Consider the following 27,703-nt stretch of genomic DNA (forward strand, 5'->3'; position numbering starts at 1 on the left):
TAAAGGAAGAAACTTGGAAAGCTAGCTAGTCATAAAAACCAAAAAACAAGACTTTACATTCCATGACGACTTATTCAGAGTAGCATACAATGGTCAAGTTATTTTCAAGAACAGGAAATGGGTAAACGCTAATAGTCATAAAGGTTGGTTAATAACAAATGAGCAGAAAGGTAACTTCATAAAAGTTGAAAATCATAGTACACATAACAACAAAAGAATAAATGGATTGCAAAATTACGAATATTAGAAACACTACAAGATTCGTCGAAAAAGCTACAATTCAGAGAACTGCATTGTGACTAACTTGTTTATAATAAAATACAAGCACTATTATATATAGTGAAAAGTAAATTGTAGCAATGGTTCATCAATTTTAATCAAATTAAAACAATGGTCTCTCAACTAAAAATTCATTACTATTTGTCCCTCAACTTATCAAAATGTATAGCTATAGTCATTTTCATCAATTTCGTCAAAATTGTCAAAATAAATTATGTTGGAATAACCATTTATATAATTAAGGTCCCTTAGCTCATTAAAGTGTGTAATTATGGTTCTTTTTGTCAACTACTTCAAAATTTTTGTCAAAACGAGTTATGTTAGAAGGATCATTGCTACAATTGGGTTAAAGTTAAGAGATCATTTCTCTAGTTGAATTAAAGTTGAGGGACTAATGGTAATGAATTTTTAGTTGAGAAATTATTGCTCCAATTGATTTAAAATTAAGGAACTATAGCTACAATTTACTCTATAATGAACTAAACCTAATCCTAATAGACAAGAAATCCTAAAGTTAAAGAAAAACTAATGAAAATAGCTTAAAAACTTTGAGTTTTAACGATAAAGATAAAATAAAGGGTAAAGTAAATAGTTTTTTTAGTGTAAAAATGTAATTTTTTGTTAAAATAAACAGTACTGCGAACTTTTCGTTAAAATTTCTTAAAGTTAAAGTCAAAGGGCAAGGAATCCTAATCATTGTATCGGAAAGCGTGTGACATCCGTGAGAGACAGGACATTGCGCATTCGTTCTCTCACTTCCTCCAGAGTCATTACAAACAAAACCGAACCAACCAAATCGACTTGAGTCAGTTTTGGTATGGTTGAATTGATATAGCAATTTTCTTTTACAAAATCAAATTGAATTGAACCTATCATTTATGCTTGATTTTTAGTTTCAAACAAAAACCGAACCTAGAGACCGAATAGGACAAACTTTTGTATTCACATTGATAAAACCTGAATCAAATCGATTCCTTTTTTAATAGTCAATTTAACAAAAAGTTCTGGTATTATTAATTTTAACAAAAAAATCATATTTTTACATTAAAAAATTAATTTTTATTATTCACTTTATCCTTTATTTTGTCTTTAAAACTCAAAATTTTCAAACACATTTTACTAGTTTTCCTTTTTTAATATCTATACGTGCAATTCTCTCTACGTTAGAGAATATTTTCATGTCATTGTGCACATAATTTTTTTTATAAAATATTAAATTAAAGAATTTAGCAAAAAAAAAAAAAAGCCCTCTTTTTATTTGTGGAGGCCAGATGACCTACAAAAAAAATAACTAAATAAGTAAAAGATTTTTAGCTAAAATGGTCATGAAATTGACATAACTCCTTACTTTAGTTTCTAAGATTTGAAATCGATAGAAGTAATTCTTGAGTTTGTCCACCATCAATCATTTTGATCATTCCGTAAAAATTTTTGTTAAATAAGAATAAAAGGCCAAACATACCTTCAATTTAATAAACAATGAGTTAAAATAATTTGACAAAAAATAAAGATATTTTTCTCATTTTATCTTTATGTAATAGAGCAGCGGCAGGGCCTCTAATTATCTAAAATGTCCGTATTTTAGTATGACTAATGTTGTATTAAAAAGAAGTCACAAGGCAATTAACAAGCAAAGCAAATAGTAACAGTGACAGGCACAAGTTTATTGGGTTTAATTAAGTCTCAATTCACCGCCATCAGTTGCCAATTGAGGAAGGGTGGAAGTCACTTGGTGAAGCACAATGTGGTGGAGGTTCATCTGCATTTGCCAGATCACAGCACGCAGACCACAAGGATTCAGCAGACACCCTTCGTTTTTGACTTTTTTTTTTCTTTTCAAGTTGTCATAACAGTATAGAAGCGTGAAATTTTGGCAAATGTTGGATTAGAGCATCTCTAACAACGCTAGCAAAAACTTAGATATTATATGATTTCAAATACCGTAAAATTATTTATAACAAATTACTCTTAACAATTCTACTTAATCGACAATCTAATATGAATAAGGTTGGATCTTTTAAGAGTGGCCAACAACTGTCCGCAAAAAATAAAATAACTTGCTACATAGCTAGTCGGCTAGCACTTTGTTTATGAGGTTATGTTTGGATGAGGAATTTGTGAATACCAATGAATTTTAATTAGTTAGAAATGCATTATAAAACAAAGTAACGGATGAATATGAAAATGACTGCTTGACATGAGTGATATAGATTTGTTTGTGTATTATTAATAATCATGTAGGGCATTTCAATGCCTCTATCACATCTTTGTCAATTATTTCTAATTATTTTGTCCTAAATCTAGTAGTACTTGCAAATCGCTCCTCCAAACATAGCTTATTTCAGTCAAAAGAAGCTGAGTAATCTTGAGAAACTCTTAGGTCCTCATCTCTATCAATCCAGCTTTGGCTGACCATGGTTCCCAAACCATGCTCCATTTGTTCTCTTTAATTTTGTTTATTCCTACGCTTTTACTTTCCCAAACAACTCAGATAATCATGAGACCTAAAGCATAGGCCTTCAGAAAATGAGACAATTTTTGCTATTAAACTAACAAATCCACTCAAAATTCTACGATGCTTTGAAGTATACTTCAGGTTTATAACCGATACATCTTGATTTTTGTATTTTTAATTAAAAATCTGACCGTTCAAAGATTAGGAATATCTCAAACTTTAGGAGATGTAAAAATTTCACAAAAGACACTACATGTTTGAATGAAATAAGGAGCAAAGCATGTTACTTTTTGATGTCGATTAAATGCGCACCAGATCTATGACCTGTCCACACTTCCTTCAACCACAAATTCACTATCTCAGGCTCCCAACCAAAACCCAAAACAATGGAGCTCAAGTTCTCCACCTTCCTCTCCCTAACCCTACTCTTCTCCTCCGTCCTAAACCCCGCTCTCTCCGATCTCTGCAACCCCGACGACAAAAAAGTCCTCCTGCAAATCAAGAAAGCCTTCGGCGACCCCTACGTCTTGACCTCATGGAAATCAGACACTGACTGTTGTGATTGGTACTGCGTCACCTGTGACTCCACCACAAACCGCATCAACTCCCTCACCATCTTCGCCGGCCAGGTCTCCGGCCAAATCCCCGCCCTAGTCGGAGACTTACCGTACCTTGAAACCCTTGAATTCCACAAGCAACCCAATCTCACTGGCCCAATCCAACCCGCCATTGCCAAGCTCAAAGGACTCAAGAGTCTCAGGCTCAGCTGGACCAACCTCTCAGGCTCTGTCCCTGACTTCCTCAGCCAACTCAAGAACCTCACATTCCTCGACCTCTCCTTCAACAACCTCACCGGCGCCATCCCCAGCTCGCTTTCTCAGCTCCCAAACCTCAACGCTCTTCATCTAGACCGCAATAAGCTCACAGGTCATATTCCGATATCGCTTGGGCAGTTCATTGGCAACGTTCCAGACCTGTATCTCTCCCACAACCAGCTCTCTGGCAACATTCCAACCTCATTCGCCCAGATGGACTTCGGCAGCATAGACTTATCACGGAACAAGCTCGAAGGTGACGCATCCGTGATATTTGGGCTGAACAAGACAACGCAGATTGTGGATCTGTCCAGGAACTTGCTGGAATTTAATCTGTCAAAGGTGGAGTTTCCGACAAGCTTGACCTCGCTGGATATCAACCACAATAAGATCTACGGGAGTATCCCAGTGGAGTTTACCCAACTGAATTTCCAGTTCCTGAACGTGAGCTACAACAGGCTGTGTGGTCAGATTCCGGTGGGTGGAAAGTTGCAGAGCTTCGACGAGTATTCTTATTTCCATAACCGATGCTTGTGCGGTGCTCCACTCCCAAGCTGCAAGTAATGGCCACAACTGCACATTTGGCCAGCAATTTTCGAATAGTTGCTGTTTAAACGGGTGTTTGGTCATACAAATAAGGAAATAATATTTCATGACTCGTTTTCCCATTATTTATGCTGGTGTTTCAGATATCAACTATATCCAGTTTTTTACATGTTTGGCGTAAATTAGAGGCGAAGGTTACCACATCAGAATAAGTGTAGGGTCTTCTTCACTTGTGTTGCCAATGTCACAATGGAGACTCCTTCCATGGCAATCTGTCAAGTCCGTCAACAATCGCCCTGCGGAACTCACTGTCGTGGAGAAGGAACGATGAGACATGCCCACCAGTGACCCATCTTACTTCTGAACCCGGCCAAGCTTTTTGAAGCTCCAGCAGAGTGTTTCGGGATGTACCCATCATCCTGAAACTTTAAGTGTAATTAAAGGAAAAAACTTGTAAAGCTAGCAAGTCACAAAAATCAAGACTTTACATTCCACAATGACTTATTCGGAGTAGCATGCAATGGTCAAGTTGTTATTAAGAGCAGGAAATGGGAAAACGTTGATAGAATCTTAAAGATGGGTTAATAACAAATAAGTAGAAAGGTAACCTCATAAAAGTTGAAAATCAGAGTACAACGGATTATAAAACTACGAATATTATAGAAAACGAAGAAGCACTACAAGATTGGCCAAGAAGGCTACAACTCCGAGGACTACATTGTGACTGACTTGTCCATAATAAAATAATAAAATACAAGCACTCCTATACATGGTGAAGTAAACCTAGTCCTAATAGGCAAGAAATCCTAAATGGTCAAGGAATCCTAATCCTTATCCTCCAAGTAAACTAATAAAAACAGTAATAGACTAATTTTCCAACAATAAATACTTACAGTGGCAGAAACAAATATCACGGCATTGGGATTTTTTGGAATCGGAAAGCGTGTGACATCCGTGAGGGACAGGACATTGCGCATCCGCTCTCTCACCTCCTTGAGAGTCATTGCAGCCTTCTGCACGCAAGATCCTCTCTCAGGGCCTCCCACGCAGTTGCATGCTTTAATATTCCCTCACAGAATGCCACAACACCAGAGTGTGGAGAGAGAAAAGGTAGGGTTGCGATGGGTGTAGGGTGCAGTGATCTAACCATTGCAGCATGTACTCCTCCTAGGTTCCACAGAAGCATTATATTTTCGGCCAAAAGAAATGTGATTAAATGAAGGGTGCCAGTGTTCCACTTCTAGGAAAAGTTCATGATTTATTCCAAAGGTCAGAACTAATACTTTAGTTTTGACTTTCAACCATGTAGAAACAAAGTAAAACTAGTTCAAGTTTTAACCAAAAAAAAAGAAAAAAACTTCAAATTTTAAACCAAAGAAAGATGGCAACGACTTCTAATAACTTCAAACACTTAAAGCTATAGCAAGAGATGGATTTGGGTCTTTACCCATGCTAAGTCCACAGACACCCATCTTTCCAAACCCTGCTTCACAGTCTAGCCAATGCAAGAGACTGCGAGCTTCTTGAATTGTTGCCCTTCCTAATAAAAGTAAGTCACTGACACACAAGAGTTTTGCCCCACGCTGCATCACCGGACGTCTTTGTCCATAGAAAGGGCTGCATAACATATCCACCTCAATCAAAAAGCTGGAAGGTACGAATAGTAACCATGTAGAACTCTGATTTCAGTTACAAAAGGTGTCTGGCTGCGCAGAATAATTTACCTCTCAAGCACCATAGTAGCAATGTTTTCCTTCAGCAAAGGTCCACCAAGACGTAACGTTCATTCAAATGTATGGTCCCCAGTTCCTGCAAAATGGAAAATCAGCAAAGAAATTCCTCCCAGTGTTCCTTAACAAAGCCAACCAAAGAAGAACAAATTACTTCGCACACAATCATATACTTTGCAGCAATAATATAGTTGAGAGAACCAAACCAAGTACATTCGACGGCCATGTTCCTCAATCTTCCAAGGGAACAAGAACAGTTCCAAGTATAGTTTCCCAAAACTAGTTAACACTTTAAACTCAATATTAGACTCTTTGAGAGAAGTATACAAGTCGAAGACAAAGACCCAATTGAATTGTAAACATTTTAAAATAAATAAACAAAACGTATTTCTAGCATTTGATTTCTAATTCTAAAATTTCAATGCTCAACACAATGCATGGTGTACCAAGTTACCGCTATTTGCCAACCTTTGCTACTGTAATCAAAAGGCAGAAAACAGGTTGAAATTATATTTCAGAACATTTCATCAATAAGCAAGGCTCAAAGTTCATATTGCTAGAGATAAATCGAAGCGGTAAATGTAAATCCAACCTCCCAATAGTTTACTAATGATTTGCCATACTACATTGGTGTAAATAACCAAATCAAACACGAATACAACAACAACAACAACAAAGCCTTTTCCCACTAAGTGGGGTCGGCTATATGAATCCTAGAACGCCATTGCGCTCATTTGTGTCATGTCCTCCGTTAGATCTAAGTACTCAAGTCTTTTCTTAGGGTCTCTTCCAAAGTTTTCCTAGGTCTTCCTCTACTCCTTCGGCCCCGAACCTCTGTCCCGTAGTCACATTTTCGAACCGGAGCGTCAGTAGGCCTTCTTTGCACATGTCCAAACCACCGGAACCGATTTTCTCTCATATTTCCTTCAATTTTGGCTACTCCTACTTTACCTCGGATATCCTAATTCCCAATCTTATCCTTTCTCGTGTGCCCATACATCCCACGAAGCATCCTCATCTCCGCTACACCCATTTTGTGTACGTTGATGCTTCACCGCCCAACATTCTGTGCCATACAACATCGCTGGCCTTATTGCCGTCCTATAAAATTTTCCCTTGAGCTTTAGTGGCCTACGACGGTCACACAACACGCCGGATGCACTCTTACACTTCATCCATCCAGCTTGTATTCTATGGTTGAGATCTCCATCTAATTCTCCGTTCTCTTGCAAGATAGATCCTAGGTAGCGAAAACGGTCACTTTTTGTGATCTTCGCTAGATTGCTCCGGTCATTAGTGTGGATAAGTATATAAATGGATAGAGATAGGAAAGCAAACACAAGATGTACGTGGTTCACCCAGATTGGCTACGTCCACGGAATAGAGGAGTTCTCATTAATTGTGAAGGGTTTACACAAGTACATAGGTTCAAGCTCTCCTTTAGTGAGTACAAGTGAATGATTTAGTACAAATGACATTAGGAAATATTGTGGGAGAATGATCTCGTAGCCACGAAACTTCTAAGTACCGGAGTGTGGTATCGTCTTGACTTGCCTTTATCTGTCTCATAGGTAGATGTGGCATCTTCTCTGGAAGTACTCTTCCTCCATCCAGGAGTGGTATCTGTAACTGGTGGAGATGCACAAGGTAATGTATCAATTTCACTTGAAGCTTACTTGTAGTTTCATGCTTGGTCAAGCGAGATACAAACCATGTAGTAGGAGTCCCCCAAGTCGCCGAGCTGGGGGATCTGCTGAAAGAGGTGACAGACAAGGTAAGCAATCAGAGCTCCGGCTGATTGTTCACATTCTCCCTATCTTGCAAGCAGCATGAAGGATAAAGAGAAGAAAAATGAGGAGAGATGATATGGGATACTTTTGCTTTTGAAGAAGTAACTTTCCACAGGCTTATTCTTGAACTGGGCTGGAGGGTTTTCTGGTTTCCTCCAGAGTATAAGGCCGACTGAAGAATTTGAGGGTCAAAACAAGTCCATCAAATCTAGAGTACGTTCGACCCTGCTGATATGGGATACTTTTGCTTTTGATAGAGTAATGGATGTATCGGCACGTGTGCTGTTACGCTTGTCTCCACATGCTTCCTTGTATCCTTCTCACTTGCCCTATCTGTTCCTCAGGCAGATGCGGTATCTTCCCTGGAAGCATAAGATGTTGAAGATGAGTACTCGAGAGCAATGCCAGGTAAGTAATCAGGTAAGGGGTTCCAGGCAGTCAATTCCTGGCTGGAAGCTTGATGCCAAGTGCTGACTGATTGCTCTCTTTCTCCTTGTCTTGCAGGTAAGAACAAGGCCAAAGGAAAAGACAGGGAAAAAGCATGATATGGGATACTCTTGCTTTTAACCCTGATGATATGAGATATTCTTGCTCTAGTATAGCTTGTTTACAGAGGTATTATCGGGGGGAAAGAAAGCTGAATATTTCGAAAGGCTTTGTTGGGAGTGCCCTCTCAGATAAGAGAAAGGGTTGAGCATTTTTGCAGGTCTGCCTGTCCGTTAGGGATGGAAGTCGACATATATAGGAGTCTCCCTAACATCAAGTAATAATGCTATTCCTTTACCCTGCTTGGTTATAGCACGGTAGTGGGAGCTGCCAGCTTCACATGTTTTAACTTTGTCAGAGCACTTTGAAAAAGTGGTTTGTGGTATCTGGAAAGCTGATGTTGCGTGTGAAGATTACAAACCTGTCGGGGGTCTGGCTCTCGAGATTCGGAGAACGATGCCTCTTCGATTTTTGAGAAAACAATCCTGTTGGGGGTCTGGCTCTCGAGATTCGTAGAGCGGTGTCTCTTCGATTTTTGAGAAAGTAATCATGTTGGGAGTCTGGCTCTCGAGATTCGGAGGGCCGTGCCTCTTCGATTTTGGAGCAAGCAATCTTGTTGGGAGTGTTTTCTCGAAAGTGAGTAAAGGTTGGGCATGTTTGCTAGTCTACCTTGCCACAAAGCACAGAGGTTGACACACAGGGACTTTCCAATTATCCAGCAGTGGTACTGTTCCTTTACCCTCTCTTCGATTTTGAGAAAGTAATCATGTTGGGAGTCTGGCTCTCGAGATTCGGAGGGCAGTGCCTCTTCGATTTTGGAGCAAGCAATCTTGTTGGGAGTGTTTTCTCGAATGTGAGTAAAGGTTGGGCATGTTTGCTAGTCTACCTTGCCACGAAGCACAAAGGTTGACATACCGGGACTTTCCAATTATCCAGCAGTGGTACTGTTCCTTTACCCTCTCTTCGATTTTTGAGAAAGTAATCATGTTGGGAGTCTGGCTCTCGAGATTCGGAGGGCGGTGCCTCTTCGATTTTGAAGCAAGCAATCTTGTTAGGAGTGTTTTCTCGAATGTGAGTAAAGGTTGGGCATGTTTGCTAGTCTACCTTGCCACGAAGCACAGAGGTTGACACACCGGGACTTTCCAATTATCCAGCGGTGGTACTGTTCCTTTACCCTTGTGGGTAATAATATGGTAGCTAGACCTTCAAAATTTATGTGTCTAAACTTTGTTAGTGTTGTTTCTTTGCAATTCTTTTACCCTTCTTGGTCAGAGCGATGTAGTGGGAGCTGCAAGCTTCACGTGTCTCAACTTTGTCAGAGAACTTTGGCAAAGTTATCTGTGGTACCCATGAGCTACTGTTGCGTGTGGGAAGTGGGTGATTGAACAGTACGATTCATCTGCTTTCTACTTCGCCAGAAATCTTCGAAAAAATGCCCATAATTTCCGCAAAGCTGAGTGTGCGTGTGACAGGTGCTGACAAGGCTGGAAAAGTAGGTGCCTCTTCGATTTCTGAAATCGGCCCTCGTGGTCTCTGATCAGCCCAGCTTTTGAGAAAGCAAGGCTCTTCGATTTCTGGGATCGGCCTTTGTGGTCTTTGAGCAGCCCAGCTTTTGAGAAAGCAAACACCTCTTCGATTTCTGAGATCGACCCTCGTGGTCTCTGAGCAGCCCAGCTTTTGAGAAAGCAAACGCCTCTTCGATTTCTGAGCAGGCGCCTCTTCGATTTCTGAAGCTTCGTCGAGTGCAGATTTTTATAGGGGCTGACATTAAGTTCCAAAGCACACTTGAATATCCACCAGTAGAAGCTCCATTCTTGCACTTCTAAGATCTTGATTTGTCCGACCTCTTCTCTCTTCAACACCTTTGAAAATGTCTGGCCCCTCCGACCGTCGTTTTGACTTGAACCTTGTTGAAGAGGCAGCCCCGCCTTCTCCAGACAACATATGGCGCCCATCCTTCGTCTCCCCTACTGGTCCTCTTACCGTTGGGGATTCTGTGATGAAGAATGATATGACCGCTGCGGTAGTGGCCAGGAACCTTCTCACTCCCAAATATAACAGACTACTTTCCAAACGGTCTGATGAGTTGTCTGTTAAGGATTCTCTGGCTCTCAGTGTTCAGTGTGCAGGTTCTGTGTCTAATATGGCCCAACGCCTATTTGCTCGAACCCGCCAAGTTGAATCATTGGCGGCTGAAGTGATGAGTCTCAAACAGGAGATTAGAGGGCTCAAGCATGAGAATAAACAGTTGCACCGGCTCACACATGACTATGCTACAAACATGAAGAGGAAGCTTGACCAGATGAAGGAATCTGATGGTCAGGTTTTACTTGATCATCAGAGATTTGTGGGTTTGTTCCAAAGGCATTTATTGCCTTCGTCTTCTGGGGCTGTACCGCGTAATGAAGCTCCAAATGATCAATCTCTGATGCCTCCTCCTTCTAGGGTTTTGTCCAGGACTGAGGCTCCGAATGATCCCCCTCCGGTGCCTTCTCTTTCTGGGGCTCTACCGACTGCTGAGACTTCTCCTAAGCAACCTTTGTGAAGGCTCCCTCTTGTTTGTTTATTTTGACTCAAGTATATGTACATATTTGTAACTTATCGGGGATATCAATAAATAAGCTTTCCTTCATTTCAACGTATTGTGTTAAATACACCAAAGCCTTCTTCGCTAAGTTCTTTGAATTTTCTTTTGTTGAAGCTTGTATGTTGAAGCTTTGTGAGTGGAGCATATAGGTTGAGGTAGTGTTCCCTTAATTTCCCGAATGAGGAAAAACTTCTCGGTTGGAGACTTGGAAAATCCAAGTCACTGAGTGGGATCGGCTATATGAATCTTAGAACGCCATTGTGTTCTGTCCTGTGTCATGTCCTCCGTTAGATCCAAGTACTCTAAGTCTTTTCTTAGGGTCTCTTCCAAAGTTTTCCTAGGTCTTCCTCTGCCCCTTCGGCCCTGAACCTCTGTCCCATAGTCGCATCTTCTAATCGGAGCGTCAGTAGGCCTTCTTTGCACATGTCCAAACCACCGTAACTGATTTTCTCTCATCTTTCCTTCAATTTCGGCTACTCCTACTTTACCCCGGATATCCTCATTCCTAATTTATCACACGGTGAATAAATATGAACCGTAATTATACCTGCAAGATGAACGACACAGGCCATCCTCTGAGGAGGAACCGATTTTGGAACAAGAAACGCAACTCTTGCACTGTGACTCTCAGGAGGCAATGCACTGAGAAGCTGCTCATCACAAGGCGTCCGGAAAACCCCTTCTCTGAGAGAAGCCGTCTTGCTCTCCCAAACAGTTTTCCAAGTTGGTTGGATCACAGCAGGAGGCCAATTCTGGCCAGCTGCTTCTGGAAAAAGCTGATTTATCATCCTCTCAAGCAGCTCAAGCTTTGTGCCGCCCCACCCTCTCGAAAAAAATTGAGGGCTAATCTTTGTTCTGTGCATGAACGCACCGTACTGGTCCAGAACATAATGAAGCATTCCCAGATTCACAGTCACCATTTTTGAGAGAAAAGCAGAAATTCAAACACCAAAATTTTCACAAAAGTTCGGTTTTTTTATCAATTTGAACAAAACCCAGATGAAATTATATGCACACTTTCAGAAACAGAGAAGAATCCAGAATGTTGGGGAATAAGTATTTGTGGATTTCATCATCTGAAAAACATGATTTGGGGATGAACAGATTAGGGATTACTTAACAATTGAAATAAATACTCAAGAACTATGGCGACTGTGAATCGAGAGGCACGGATGGTGAAAAATCAATGGGAAACTGGAAGGAATTGGTGAGACCAAAGGAGATGGGAGAAGAAGGGGTGGTGAGAGAGTGGAGGGGATCCAAAATCCGAAAGCGAAAGGGGAGAGGGGGAAGCAAGAGAGGGAGGCCTATCAAACCAAAACCAAAAACAAAAACAAAAAATGTGGGCTGAGAGTAAACATGGGATTGAGACGGTGGGTTGGGGACAGTGCTTTTTGTGATGGCAAGAGCTTCAAGGAGAAGGATTTACTGTTTTACATGCAACGCCAACGGCTTCATCACATTATTGTGTTAAAATTTACAAAACAAAATTAGACAAAATTAAGCTGGGAGTGTTTTTTGTCATGGGAATATTCCTTGGTTCGGCATTAGTTTTTTTTTTTTTTCTTACTTTGCACAAACGTGCTTCAAAATGAGTTAGCAATAATATTGTTCAAATTCGTCTCGAACTTAAGATCTCTTAAGTAAATGATGATCAATAATTTTCAGTTACCAAAAAATTAGGGAAATTCACTTGCAATTTTTTTTTCAATTTAATTTCAAGTTTTCTCATTTAAAGGTTACAACCACTTAGTTATACAGTATATTAGAATATCAGCTTGTAAATAAAAAAATTTACGCTCGAAAAACTAGTCATTTTTCTCGTGAGCTTACTAATTGATAAGATAGTTTCAGGTTAAAAATAATCATTTGTCAAATAAACTAAAATAAGACGAACTCCATAAACACATGTCGAGTTCAAAATACAGTCAGTGGAGGGAAAACCCAACGAGCAAATTCTTATGGGTGAAGCACCAAGATAATTTATAGATAAGAAATTAAAGCAGTTTCCATCCAAATCCAAGCACGCGTTTATTTTCTTCTTTCGTAAAAGTTTAATTGCGTTTGGCAGTGGAAAACCCCCAAAATTTGTTAATGAATTCGACCTCCTCTCGCTGTCAACTTGTCATGATCAAGTATGAGGTTGTCAATTTCTTGTTGGGGTTTACATAATCTTAAATTTGGCCCACAGACTACCACAAATCTTAAATTCCACTTTTATAAGGCTAATGGAATGTGAAATAACACTTTTTTACTTTCATAATCTTTTTTTGTAATCCACCGATTATTCTTGCACCTGGAATATGGTTTCTATCTGTTGATATGTTTTGTTCAACTGTTATTGACATTTTCATAAATTTATGTATTCGGGTGTGGTTACCACTTGACTTTAAGCGCATCAAGATATTAATGTGTAGATAAAGATATAAAATCTGATCTTTCAAACTTGTTTTAAATGCAAAAATACACAACGATTTGTAGATATTCGTGTAGTTTTTGTATTTTTTCATATCTATACTCATCTTGCATTTGATTATGCTATATATGTTAGTGAGTCTGCTACTATAAAGACCGCAACCGCATATCTGAGAGAAACTTTTTAATAGGGTGTTTGAACACGTTATATGTAAGACGCATCTCCATAAAACATAGATGCTTATATTTTTGTCTCATCTGATTTTACGACAGTTCAATGTAAGAGTTGTCCTAGTAGCCACTACGGCTGCGGTACATAAGATTTTCTCCATGTGTAAACAAAGGATACAATGTGTGCCTTTTACTGTTAGAAGAGGTAACTGTGGAAAAATTCTTCTTTTCAGAAGGAGATAGGAAGGCAACATGTATGAGGTGAATCCATTGACTTGATGATAGAGCAGATGAATGCAACTGAGAAGTCAAATTCTCAGAAGGGAAGGAAAGGTGCAAAAGGAAGAACCACAGTATTTGATAGAGTATTTAATAATACATTTGAATTCTTTCAGTGACAGCTTGTAAAACACACAAGGTTCTCTATGAATGATCATTCAGGAAGATGGAACGGGATTGAACCTAGCCACTGGAACACAAACCAAAGGATGAGCCCTCGGAAGTGTTAATCCAGCTGCCTCTTCCATGTCAACAGTTCCTTCAACTTTCCACTCAAAGCACTGAACCATAGCTGCAAGTGTTGTCTGCACAACCTGCATTGCAAGCGAGGTTCCGGGACATCCTCTTCGTCCACTCCCAAATGGCAACAGATGAAAATGCTGCCCCCTCACATCTAACTGGCTCTTCCCACTTCCCTCTTCGGTCACAAACCTCTCCGGCTCAAACTCCAATGGCTTCTCCCAGTGGTTAGGGTCTCTGTTGATAGCCCACACATTCACAAATAATCTTGTTTTCGCGGGAATGTCATAGCCGCCGATGGTGCAAAATTCGGAGGACTCTCTCACGATTAATGGGCCGGTTGGGTGAAGCCTTAGGGTTTCTTTCACTATGGCTTGTAGGTAGGGAAGGTTGGCAATGTCTGATTCTTGTACGAGCCTGTTTGTTCCAATTATGGTGTCAATTTCTTGTCTTGCTTTCTGCATCACATCTGGATGGTTGATTAGTTCTGCTAGTGCCCATTCTGTCGTGATTGCAGATGTGTCGGTTCCAGCAGAAAATATATCCTGCGAATATGTAACAAATATATATCAACAATCGCTTCATTAATTTACATATGCACATAGCATTTAGAAACTCATAGTGATTTTGGCTTATAACATCCAACCATACGGAAAAGAATATGTGCACATGAGTCCTTCTACCATACGACAAGGTAAAGTATATACATTGCCATTTAAGTGGCTCGATCCACTCATTAAATTCCGTCCCTTAGATTCGTGAACGTACATTCAACCGTTAAATTCAGCAAATGTATACTCAATATGGATGAATGTAAAAAAATTTCGATTGCATGACCTCATGTTTAGATCATTATAGTTGTCATTTAACAAATACATATTAGTTATTAATGAAATCCTTCACAATTAGAGGCATTATAGCTATCAGTGAATGAGCAATAAATTACTAATAGGCAGTGTAAGATTTGAGTCAAATTAATTCAGAACTATTTACCAGGATGAATGCCTTTATGTTTTCTCTTGTCAATCTAAACTCCGAGGTTTCATCTTCAGCTATGTCGAGTAAAATGTCAAGTAAATCCTTAACTGCATCACCGCCACCTTCGCTAACTTCCTTCTTCTTCCTTTCCTCTTGGTGCTCCTTGATAATCCTCTCCATCATAACGTCAAACCTGTCACGCACTTCCTTAAGCTGTTTCCCAAACCCTTGCAAATCCAAATTCTTACAAAACCATATGAAGTCCGACAAATTAAACTTCCCCGTCAACTCAGCAATAGCTTTCACCTGCTTTCTGATCTCATCAGCCTCTTTTTCGTTCGAAGAGCAACTCTGCCCCATAATCATTCTCGATATGACGTTATTTGTCACCGTCATAAGCTCTGCGCCAACATCAACTGGCTCGGCTGCCTTGGCCTTGTTCAGAAGCAGTTGCACGAAACTCGCCAACTCTTCACGACGGACTGGAAGGAGCTGATCGAGTGTCCTTCCACCAAGAAGCTCGGACATGCATAGTTTCTTCATGAACTTCCAATAAGGACCATAAGGAGCAAATGAAAAATCAGCTGATCCGTAAGTGAGGTAATCAACAGCAGAAATATAGGGCCTGTTGGAGAAAGAACCCTCATGAGTTTTGAGGAACTCTTTCGCCATCTCTGGCGTGGAAGCAACTACGCAGGGGACGGAACCAAGAAAGAGGTGAATCAGAGACCCATATCGGTTGGATAGCTTGTGAAGAGCTTGGTGAGGTATTGGAGCAAGGAGGTGGAGGTGTCCGAGGATCGGCAAGGCCATCGGACTTGGTGGAAGGCGAGGCTTGGTCCGAAATTTGGTGAGCATGATTCGGACCAAAACTGTGGAGACTAGCCACACGAGGAAAAGTATGATGTATCCTTGGAAATCTACTTCCATGGTTGATTGATCTTTGTATTATTCTCGTCAAAAAGATGTTGTTCCGATGGTTTCTTATTTAAGGACCTCAAACCCTAATTCATTTTCCTAGGAATTTTATAGTCCTCAGACAAGGAATTCAATATCCCTTCATTTGAGAGTTTGTCTATTCTGCTGAGACATGTTAAAAAACTAATATCTATTTGTTTTACATTTTTATTTGGCTGAGTATTTGTTTATATTTGAAGTGGTTGGTTTCTTGTTTAACTTTAAAGCGACTCCTATTTCTTATGCACACAGAGATTGTTGAAGACTGATTCCTTTTTACATTCACTCATTGTTCCACAGGTACTTCTTGGTTACATGTGTTGGGTTATATAATGGTACAGTTTCGATTTGTGGTTATAGTTATGATTCAGCATTGTGGTCTAATTAATTGTTTTGGGGTGCATGAGCTTGGATACGTGTTATACTAAATTTTGTATCTGTGTATTTTTAGTTATTTCTGTGCGAATTTTGTCAGCTTTAGTATAATGCCTTCGAGTTGTTTTAGAATTCCAATTGAGATTCATGTCTTAATACACGTCTTTATTGTATCGTTAATAGTTAAATTTATCTAATGAATATCTTTGTACTAAAAAACAGCACTGAAATCATTAGAAAGCCTGATGTAGTGTTTTTAGGGTGGAGGGTAGAGACTGGGTCAGCATGCAGCCGTCTTTGGTGCAAAACTTGAGTTTAAAAAACCACAAGTGTGTATTACTCTATGTATAAATGACCGGCATCTTATTCTCAAGGCTATATTCTTTGTCCTAACTTGTTTGTTTCACATTTTCAATTGGTTAGAGCCGGCGACATCCTTACATTATCTTCCAAGTTTTGAATGCAAGCATTTGGTCGTTCTTGCTAGTTGCTATCTGCAGCTGATTGGGTCAAAGAACTGCACTAGTTGATTTGGTCATTCTTGCTATGCTAGCTAGTTGCCATCTGCAGCTTAGAGATAATCATCAGTAGGACTACGACACAAAAACATGTGATAGCTACTCTAAGTCTCTAACAACAGCCACGATTGCTCCATAGCTATTGGCAATTTTTCTTGTAGTAGTGTAAGACAACATAGAAATTTGCGTTTTACATTATTTATTCGTATGAAATTTTTGTTAATTTTTCATCTCATTTTCTAATTTTATGTTGCACGGGCATCATGGTTCCAGATTCGAATTTCAAAATAGGAAAATAATAATAATAATTCCCTTTTTCTTCTTTTCATACAAGCAATATTCTATATTAACGTAAACTAAGGAGAAGAAAGAGTTTGAACTCAAAATATAATTGGTTAAAAGAGGGGTTGCAAGACGAGGAATTCAAAAGAAATATAAAAAAAGAAATATTCTATTTATACTAAAGAGAAGCATTTTAATATACACCCAGCCAAAATGCAACTTATTTTAATCCAATATAAAGAAAATCAAATACTCTATGAGAATTGAGCTAAAATCAACTTTTGTATAATTTGTAATTGTGCCTAACACTCATTAGTGGTCTTGTGAAAGGGAAAAGAAAAAGTACGCGTGGGCGAGTGTCCTTGGTTTCAAAATTACATAATTAGTAAATAAAGACCAACAATTTTCTAATAAGTAGTACTCTTTTCCCTTTATAGGTGAAGTTGAACACAGTATAAACTAAAAGAATATTGACGAACTCAAAAGTTAATTTCTTTTCGAAATTCATTGCGAAGAATAACTATATTATTTTCCACAATTAGCAGGGTATATTGACCACCTGATTCAACTTTATATGGGAAATTATTAGGTAAAATATGTCCTTCAGTGGATGTGGATAATGCTAGTATTGTATGCCAACAGAAAGGGCAATCAACACCATGTTATGAATACAGACCCAGCACTATAATTCTTGTCATCCTTCATAGAAATCACAAACACATCTTTAGTTTTTCTTTTATCTCTAGGATTTTTCCTGCAATAGTGCTATCTTGCAAATTCTCTTTTCTCCACTTTTTCCCATTAATTTTAGACTACACGGGAATAAAAGTGAGTTAGAAAATAATTGAACAAACCCCTCCATTCTTAGGTTTTCTAGTCCAAGAACAAGTATTTGTCCAAAATCCATTGATATATTATCGAATAATAATTTACCATACAAAATCATTATGTGTACTTAATCTCTGCAATGTGTATTTTCTTTCTTTTTGAACAAAAGATATTATCTACATTAGGGAGGATGGGCTTAGTCTCACAATGGGCTAGCAATAATGTGGTTCAAGTTCGCCTTTAGCAAGAATTGAACCTAAGACCTTTCACTTACAAGTGAGGAATATCACTAGACTGTAGTACTAAGTGACAATGTTTCTGTTAATGAGGTGTGCCTTTTTTTTTTTCTATTTAAACTCATATTTCATTCGCCACTTAGTACTGAAGTCTAGTGGTACTCTTTACTCGTAAGTGAGAAGTCTTAGGTTTGATTCTCGCCAAATGCAAATTTGAACTATATTATTGTTAGGCTAAACTCACCCCCCCCTCCTTTAGTGTTGATAATATCATTTGTTTGAAGAAAAAAAACAAAAAAAACAAAAAAAGAAAACTCATATTTCATTTGTAGATCTACACCCAGAGTACTCTCTTGAACATTGAATATTAATCGTTATGTTGGGAATGCAAACACACCCATTTGATGACCCGTACATCATTTTTATTCAATCATCCAACTAGGGTTTTGGCATTGGGGCTTTCCCTGTGCAGGGCACCAATTGCATCAAATGGAGACTCATTCCATCGAAGGAGAAGTATGAGGAGATTCACATTCTGGGAGAACCCTTTTACTGCGAATTGGCACACAAATGACAGAAATATGTTTTTGTGATTTTGTTTAGCTCAGCTTGAATATCTTCACAATCATAGCTAGTTGTTCAGTTGATAGTTAATTGATTTTGATTTTTCTTGTTTGTGTTTCAACATCCTGAGTATCTGGATGAGGGTGTTTTAGCCATGATAAAATGCACTCTTTTACCTAGCTTACTGTATTTGGGTTTTATTGTGTATATGATCTCCTACTTTAATTGTCATTAGTTTTCTGATCCTTCAATGTTTTATGTGTCACATGCAGAAGTTGACCAATAAATCATTTGAATGGAGAAGTTGTTATGCTCCCAACTGATAGCACGATTGGCGTCCATGTTTCGGCAAATCTAAATCCTGTTTCATTTGAATATTGGTACGGCGTCGGATTTGATAATGTGACTATTATGTACAAGATTGTTCGTATTTTTGGATATAAGATTGTTCCTTTTGATGGATTACCCGAGTACAAGTATTTGGTTTCTCATCTTCATGTGTTGGGAACAAGCTCATGGAAGGAGAGAGAATCAGTTCCTCCTTGTAAACCCATAAGAAGGTATCTGCATATGGAGACATGCATTGGTTAACTATTTACTCAACAAGAGTTCGAGAAAATATTATCTTCCATATAAGCATATGGACTTTGAGCTTCAAGAAAGAGAAGTTTTGTGGAACATTCCCATATCAAGTGCTTGTTCCCACAAAACTTCTTATTCTTGAAGTCGAAATTCAATATGCTTACATGGAAGATAAAATTTTTTCTCGAACTCTTCTAGACCGAATACCTAACCAATATGTGTCTCAATATACAAATACATTCATATCGGTTACTTTACAAGAAGGAACTGATTTGATCTCCTTCCAAGAGCTTGTTCCCAACTAATGAAGATGAGAAACAAATACTCGTATTCGGGTTATCCATCAAAATTAACAATCTTATATCCAAAAACATGAACAATCATGTACATATCGGTCATCACATTATCAAATTCCATTCCGTAACAATATTCAAATGAAACAGAATATTGATTTTTTGAAACATGCACGCTAATTGTGCTACCAATTGATAACATAACAACTACTCCCCTCAAAGGATCCATTGACCAACTAATGCATGTGACACATAAAACATAGAAACATAAGGAAATCAATGGCAATTAATGTAGAAGATCATATTCACAATAATACCAAATCCAGTTAACTAGGTAAAAGAGAAAAATAAAAAAGGGAATTTTATTGAAATTCATTATCTGTATCTCTGCAACTAACTCAAAACTTAAATATGAATTGTCTTTTCTATGCTAGTGTACCGTTAAGAACAAGATATAATAAAACTAAGACCAAAATTTATCAATCCACCCTACCTAGTAATCAAACCCTCCCCTCACGCGACCTCTTCTTTACGTTGTATCATGGCTAAAATCCCTTCATCCAGATATTAAGGATGTTGAAGCACATACCACAAAAATTAAAACTAGCATACCTAATTACTATCAACTAAAGAACTAGCTAGATTGTGTAGGAAACTGAAGAATGAAGGCTTTTTCCTCCATTATTTTCTAACTCACTGTAGTCCCCTATAGTATAAAATCCATGTAAAAAAAAAAATAGTGAATTGAAATTTTAGAAAATGAGAGAATTTGAAAGATGACACCATTGCAGGAGCAGGAGAATAACAAGAAAATCATGGAGGACAAGAAATAATAAAGAATGCGGCTATGGCGTCTATGAAGGATGACAAGAATTGGGTCCGTATTTATAACATGGTGTTGAGTGCCCTTTGTGTTGGCATACGGTACTAGCATTGTCCATATCCACTGAATGGAATATTTTACCTAACAATTTCCATAGAGTTGAATTAGGTGGTGAATACGCCATACTCAATTTGGAAAATTATTTCGTTATTTCTAACAATGAATTTCGAAAGGAGATATATTAACTTATGGGTGCGTCAATATTCTTTTAATTTATATCGTATTCAACTTCACTTATAAAGGAAAAATGAGAGTGCTAATAATTCAAAAAAAAAACCGTTGGTCGTTTTATTCAATATCGGTCAATAACGACTAACGGTTTTTGAAAGTACATAACTTGCGTCACTCTATGGGTGTACAACCTTTCTTGAAAAAATTGATACGCCTAAAGGCGTTTTACATAAAAGAAAATCATTCCTATGGAAATGACATAATATTACCAATTACAATATATACTATTGTCGACATCTCGTAGTGGCAGACCTTGTGATGTTTTACTTTTTTTATTTTTTTGTTGAGCATTTAGCCCTGTTATTAACCAAAGAAAATAAAAAGGGAGGTGTAATGACCCGTCCCCAATTATTATGATTTTTATAATGTTAAAAAGTGAATTTACGAAAATGCCCTTCAAGGCAAACGCTTTGACTTTTGTTGACTGCCGTGTCATTTCATGTAAGACTCATTTTCTTGGTATTTCCTTGTAGTACTCGTCGCTACGGACGCGTAGGCATAAACGGAGCGCAATTTGGAGTTATAACGAAGGAGATATTAACGTTTAAAGGCGGGGGCATTTTAGTAAATTAATTAGTTTCAGGAAAACACCAATTTTTTTGAGACAAATCTGGAATGCCACGTGTGTGGCCTAGTTTTAAAAAAAAGATGGTGATTGGCGGTGGAGATAGAGTATAAAGGAGGGAAAGGAAGGAGGAACCGGCGAATGAGAAAGAAAAGGAAGAGAGGGTGACCGATCAGAAACAGAAGAAATGAGGGGAAAGGAAAGGGGCAAGAATAAGGGGAACCGTGACACACCCCAACCCGGAATGTCCACTAGGACTCCGAATCGAGCTATGCTGGCTGACACCTGGAAGGTGACGAAGCCATAAAGTGTGATGATGTGGGAAAATATGAATAAATTTAAACCTAAGAGTGCCTAAATACCAGAGTGTGCTGGTGAGCGAGAAGGAACCCACTTCACACGTGACGTTAGAGCATAAGTAAGTACAGTAGAGGATTAAGAATCGTACCCTCGAAAGAATCTCCAATACTACGAATCACCACAAATCTTCGACGATAAGAAAGCTCAGCTAATAAAACCTGGAGGGTGAAAACAAAACAAGGGTAAGTGGACCTAGAGATAAAATTTTAATAGAAACCATATAAACCATTATAACCCCTTTGCTACAACATTTGTATAATTTCCAGAAAAATCATAAATATGCCACAACACAGCATCTCGTCAGTAATATCAATTAATCATGTGATTAATAACTCATACTAGTACGCAAGTCGAAGTCACCTATGGTGACCTATACAACTTACCCATATGTCATCACATATTTCATCACATATGCTAGCTTATAACATTTTCATCACACATGCTAACTCATCACATATTTCATCATATATGCTAGCTTATCACATATTCATCACATATGCCAGCTCATAACATTTTCATCACCTATGCTAGCTCATCTCATTTTTCATCACATATGCTAGCTTATCACATATTCATCATATATGCTAGCTCATAACATTTTCATCACATATGCTAGCTCATCACATATTTCATCACATATGCTAGCTCATCACATATTTCATCACATATGTTAGCTTATCACATTTTCATCACATATGCTAGCTCATCATATATTTCATCACATATGCTAGCTCATCATATATTTCATCACATATGCTAGCTCATCATATATTTTATCACATATGCTAGCTTATCACATATTCATCACATATGCCAGCTCATAACATTTTCATCACCCATGCTAGCTTATCTCATTTTTCATCACATATGCTAGCTCATAACATTTTCATCACATATGCTAGCTCATCAGTCGGAGTCACCTATAGTGACCTGTACGACTTATACATAGTTCAATAAGTATACCTGCACACGAGTCGGAACCACCTAAAGTGATATGTACAACAGGACTGGGTGTAAATAAATACGCTCAAGTGCTACGATCACGTGAAGATTATGCGAATAATCGTAGGTCACCTACAAGTCGGAACCACCTATAGTGGTATGTACAACAGAACTGTGCACCTACCTTGGAGCCAAGGTGAGCGTAAGGTGCGAGAGGTGAACATCACGTGAAGGAATGTGCCCTGGCTACGGGCGGGAGCATTAACACCGGGGTGCTGGTTTATGAGCTGTCAATGTATCTCAACATAACATGTACGACTCATGGGCAACCCGTACGATAGTGTCGGAGTTGCTTAAAACATGCATGTAGTCATGTTATAACTTCATCATTTCAACTAATACCATAAACTTACCTTAACTTACCTGGGTATCATGCGTTCACCTTGCACTTCAAAGCGTTCATAATAATTGTGCTCAATAATATACTTATGGACATGCCTTGATGCAATTCAAAACTTAACCATATCATAGTGTTGCCAAATATATATATATATATATATATATCTTCTTCTTTTTTTGAACAATGACCCTCACCTTGCACAATTTCCCAAACAAGGCTATTGTCTCAATTATTTGATCTCATTTATGTTATGGTTGCATTTAACGTTTCGTTAGACTACCTACGTACCCTAAATAGGGATCCAGCCATTCGTAGTTCGCAATAATTATTTCAAAATATTCACAGTAATCGTAAGCAATAATCAATTTATAAAATGTGAACACGAAATTTTCCTGAAACGAACGAGACAAGAACACATGCACAAAATAATATTTTGTATTTGATGATTTTGGGTTACAATCTCTCTCAAATTTGATCATCTGATTCGATCTCCGTAAGGTGTTGATTTATGGATGTGCGATTGATCCAAAGGGCCGTTGGGCTTGATCTAAGGATGAATGTTCTTCAAGGGGCGTGGGCTTGATCTTGAAGGTGGATTTGAGCGGATCTTCAAGGAGCCGTTGGGGCTTGATCTTGAGGATGAGCGTTTCTTCAAGGGTCGTTGAGGCTTGATCTTAAATAACGGTGATGAACGGATCTTCAAGGGCTTTTGGGCTTTAATCTTGAAGGACGGTTGGATGTGTGGATTTGTCGACGTTGTTGATCCAAAGGGGCCGTTGGGGCTTGATCTTAGGATGAACGGATGATGAACGATGAACACTTTCTTCAAGGGCCGTCGGGGCTTGATCTTGAATTGGTGGAAGTTCTTCAATGGGCCTTTGGGGCTTGATCTTGAATTGGTGGATGATTGTTGATCCAAGGGTCGTCAGGGCTTGATCTTGGAAGAACGATGAATGAAGAACGAAGAGGGCTTTCTTGATTCTTCTGGAACCTGGATGCTTGAGAGCTTCGGAGTTTCAGAGCTTCAGAGCTTCAAGGTTTTGGTGTCATATGAATTGGTTTTGAATTGGTTCTGAATTCCTCCAAAATGAATGAAATGGCTTCTATTTATAGAATTTTCCAAGGCCTAATTTTGAATATATTATTCAGATGAAATAAATCGTTTTTACCATGTGTTGACACGTGTCCTGTTTGATGACTTTTCTGATGATTCTCGATTTTTTGTTTAGACACACGCTACGTGTAAAATTTATGTAATACATGAGCGTTGAAACTTTGATTTATCGGTCAACATTTATTTACCGAAATTTCGATGTCTACATAAACGTTTATGGACTTATCAATCATATATATATATATATATAATGTATATACGATAGAAAGGAAAAGACTCACTCACCTGGAGTTTACACTACAACTCCCTAGCACACACATTGAGGCATCACGAATGATCGGTGCCTAGAACAATTATCAAATCACATCTCAGAATTCTTATCGATAGAATACATAATTTACATAAAACACATCCTTAAGATTTGATCCGGAAGATCCACACCATGGATTCCCGATCCGTTACTTCCAAAGATCCACATTATGCTTCTAGAACAACATTCTAAAATTTCATTACGATCCAACGGTCGGATCTCGGTCAATTGCCAAAAATCAAGTGGCGGTCAACCTTTTATTTTATGAATTTACAAATCTAATTCAGGAAGATCCGTATATCGGATTCCCGATCCGTAAGTTTCTATGGTCCTCAAATATTATGCACAATAACATATTAAAGTTTGGTGACGATCCAACAGTCAGATTATCGATTCATGTCTTTACCAAGTAACGTATCCTAATGAGTTTAGGTCTAAACGATCAACCTACGATATAAAATTTCCAAAACTAAACTCAAGACATCTAATTTAGCCTAAGGATAACATCGATGGTCCCCTGGCCACGCGCCGCCGCGGGTGGCGGTCGGCCACCCCGACTCGTTCGAAAATCCAACTATTTCAAAAAATTATCAAAATTTACAGGAATGAAGATCTCAATGAGTAGAGTAAACTTTATACCTGTGAACAAGGCCAATTTGGCCAGGAAAAGCCCCAGTTTCTCTCAAACCCGATGGAACCCTAGAAATGGGTGTTCCTTGATTCGTCCTCAAATCGATTCCAACGCCCCAACCAATGAGTGGGCATTGTTCTTGAGCTCAGGGGAGGTACTTTGATGGTGAGGATTGGTGGAAATCATTTCACAAATGGCGGATTCCACCACTATGCACCCATGAACCCATCGGTGCTATTACATGAATTCGAGGTCAATTCATGTAAATTTTTGAATGAAAATGGAAAAGAAGATGATGCTAAGTTAGTTCCAGGTAGTGGATGGTTGCAATTCGCCAGAAAATCGCCTGAAAAGGCGTCGGAAATCATGGAGAAGTCGGGTCCATGTTGCGGGTCAAAGGGGAATCTAGGTTTTCCCCTCATTCTCTATTCTCTCCGATCCCTCCTTTCTGCCTCTCCGATTGGCCATCCTCGCCTTCTCTCCTCTCCCAATTCGCTGCACCCTCCCCTTTTTTCTTTCCACCTGAAGCTTTCTTCCCCTCTCTCCCATTGCCATCAGGCAATTTCCCTTCTTTTTTTTTCTTTTTTTTTCTTTTTTCCCACTTTAAAACAACTAAAAGAATTTAATATAAAGATTATTAAAATATATATATATATATATAAATAGTAACCAATACAAAAGTACTTCTCGGGTTTACAGTTCCATAAAATTTTAACCATGACTCCGAATCCTCTTCTGCTTGCGCCTACGAGCTCGTATTGTCGAGTACTTCATAAATACGCTAAAGGAATATTTCATACATCTCACTAGATGTTGATCAACAAAAGTCAATACCCTCGCCTCTAAGGGCATTTTCATAAAATCACGCTTTTCAAATTTATAAAATTGTAAAATTAGGGACAGGTTATCACAAACCGGGACCCCCCTTCCTTGACCCGACAACCCAGTTCTCCAACATGGTTCCTTCATAATTTTCGACTCTGATTCCGGCATGCTTCAACTTCTACCACCACCACCAAAACCCTTCTCTGGAGCCTAGGAACAAAGCCCAAACCACGTTCGAGGTGGCAGAACACCGATGACGGCGAATCGACGAACACCTAATCTTAGGGTTTATGGCGGGTTTTAGTGAAATTAGAGCTTTTTCTGGCCAAATTGGTCTTAGTCATATGTTTGAAAGTTAATCTACTCATTGAGATCTTCATTCCTGTAAAATTTGGTAATTTTTAGAAATAGTTGGATTTTTCAGCGAGTTGGGACGGCCGACCGCCACTTGCAGCGGCGCGTGGGCCAAGACGTCCCCTAACCTTCTTAGGTTAAATTTGAATACCTTGATTCCATTGGTGAAGTCTGATTGACGAATTTTCGTCATTTGAACGTAGTTCCATTTAGGTCCATTGCTTGATTATTATAGTAATCGATGATCCGACCGTTGGATTGTCACCAAACTTTGATACGTTATAATATGTAATATTTGAGAATATTAGAAACTTACGGATTGGGAATCCAATGTGCAGATCTTCCCAAATAGGATATGTATGTTACATGTTCTATTAGTAAGAAATCTAAGACATGATTTGATAATTGTTTTAGGCGTCGATCATTCATGACACCTTGATGTTGGTGCTAGGGAGTTGTAATGCGGACTCCAAGTGAATGGGCTTTTGGTTTTCTATATATACGTATATATGTTTTCTATTTTCCCAGAATTTTTTTTAAATGGATTTACGTTTTTAAATGTCATGTCAATTGCATTACATTTTAGTATATGCATTAATATAGATATGCACATTATTGCTTGACGTTGCGGACGCCCGGGTAAGCTTCAGGTGAGTGCGTATTGATGACAGTGATTTCGGTGTGTATGGTTATGTTTAGATGCATTTAGTGCTTATTATTCTACACCCCAGTGTTAGTGCTCCTGCCCATGGCTAAGGCACAGCCCTTCACGTGAAGTTCACCTCCCACACTGCACGCTCACCTTGGATCCAAGTTTGGTGCACAGTCCTGTTGTACAAACCACATTAGGTGGTTCCGACTCGTAGGTGACCCGCGATTATTTGCACAGCCTTCACGTGATCGTAGCACTTAAGCGTACTTATATACACCCAACCCTGTCGTCCAAACCACATTAGGTGGTTCCGACTCGTGTGTAGGAATTGGTTAATGAGCTATAGGTTCAACCGTACAGGTCATATTAGGTAATTGGCATATCATTTTACATTGATTTATTTCACATGGCTTGCTTATTTCATTGCTGAGATACTTGACATGGCATATACTCAGTTTTCACTACTCTCGAGCATGATTTCTATATACGTATGTATTATTATTTTCTGGGAAATTATACGGGTTTTACGGCGAAGGGTTATAACGTTTTCAAAAGGTTTTTATTAAAAACTTTATTTTTAAGGCCACTCACCCTTGTTTTGCGCCCCTCCAGGTTTTAGCTGCTAAAAGTTCGTATTGACGAGGATTCTTGGAAAATCTCAGTTTAGGTGGCTACCTCTGAGGGTATGATCCTTACTCACACTACTGTACTTTACTTATGCTCTGGCATTGCGTGTGAAATGGGCTCATTCCTGCTCACAGCGCACTCTTGTCTTTAAGTACTTTTAAGTTTAAATTTATTCATATTTTCCACATCACTATACTTTATGGCTTCGTCACCTTCCAGGTGTCGGCCAGCACAACTCGATTCGGAGTCCTAATGGACATTCCGGGTCGGGGTGTGTCAGAAGGTCATAGATGGTCATTAAATTTTTCTTTCCTAGAAAACAAAATTATCGTTATAGAAATAACTTAACTATTTTTCTGTCAATATTTCATGCAATGTGTGTACTTACCACTTGTATCCCATC

At 38.7% G+C, this 27,703-nt stretch overlaps 2 protein-coding genes and 1 pseudogene across 2 annotated transcripts; 1 reads left to right on the top strand and 2 right to left on the bottom strand.

The window, feature by feature from the left end:
* Positions 1 to 2,998: 2,998 nt before the first annotated feature.
* Positions 2,999 to 4,220, top strand: LOC126598878 (polygalacturonase inhibitor). Its single transcript, XM_050265255.1, has one exon. It carries the CDS (start codon positions 3,121 to 3,123, stop codon positions 4,111 to 4,113), a length of 993 nt encoding a protein of 330 aa, XP_050121212.1. The 5' UTR covers positions 2,999 to 3,120; the 3' UTR covers positions 4,114 to 4,220.
* Positions 4,221 to 4,232: 12 nt separating this feature from the next.
* Positions 4,233 to 12,247, bottom strand: LOC126598876 (uncharacterized; annotated as a pseudogene).
* A 1,464-nt stretch (positions 12,248 to 13,711) lies between these two features.
* On the bottom strand, positions 13,712 to 15,768 carry LOC126598875 (cytochrome P450 93A3-like). The gene is made up of 2 exons (XM_050265253.1): positions 14,787 to 15,768; positions 13,712 to 14,338 (listed from the first exon to the last, which is right to left on the bottom strand). Exons 1-2 carry the CDS (start codon positions 15,699 to 15,701, stop codon positions 13,712 to 13,714), a joined length of 1,542 nt encoding a protein of 513 aa, XP_050121210.1. The 5' UTR covers positions 15,702 to 15,768.
* Between the last annotated feature and the right edge of the window lie 11,935 nt (positions 15,769 to 27,703).

The sequence above is a fragment of the Malus sylvestris genome, chromosome 14 (assembly GCF_916048215.2).
Source record: "Malus sylvestris chromosome 14, drMalSylv7.2, whole genome shotgun sequence".
Lineage (NCBI taxonomy): Eukaryota > Viridiplantae > Streptophyta > Magnoliopsida > Rosales > Rosaceae > Malus > Malus sylvestris.

Bases quoted from the DNA above. Each gene is read 5' to 3' on its own strand.
- LOC126598878 (XM_050265255.1), top strand. From the start codon at position 3,121: ATGGAGCTCAAGTTCTCCACCTTCCTCTCCCTAACCCTACTCTTCTCC.
- LOC126598875 (XM_050265253.1), bottom strand. From the start codon at position 15,701: ATGGAAGTAGATTTCCAAGGATACATCATACTTTTCCTCGTGTGGCTA. The intron at 14,339-14,786 runs GTAAATAGTTCT...ACATATTCGCAG, and splicing joins ACATAAAGGCATTCATCCTG to GATATATTTTCTGCTGGAAC.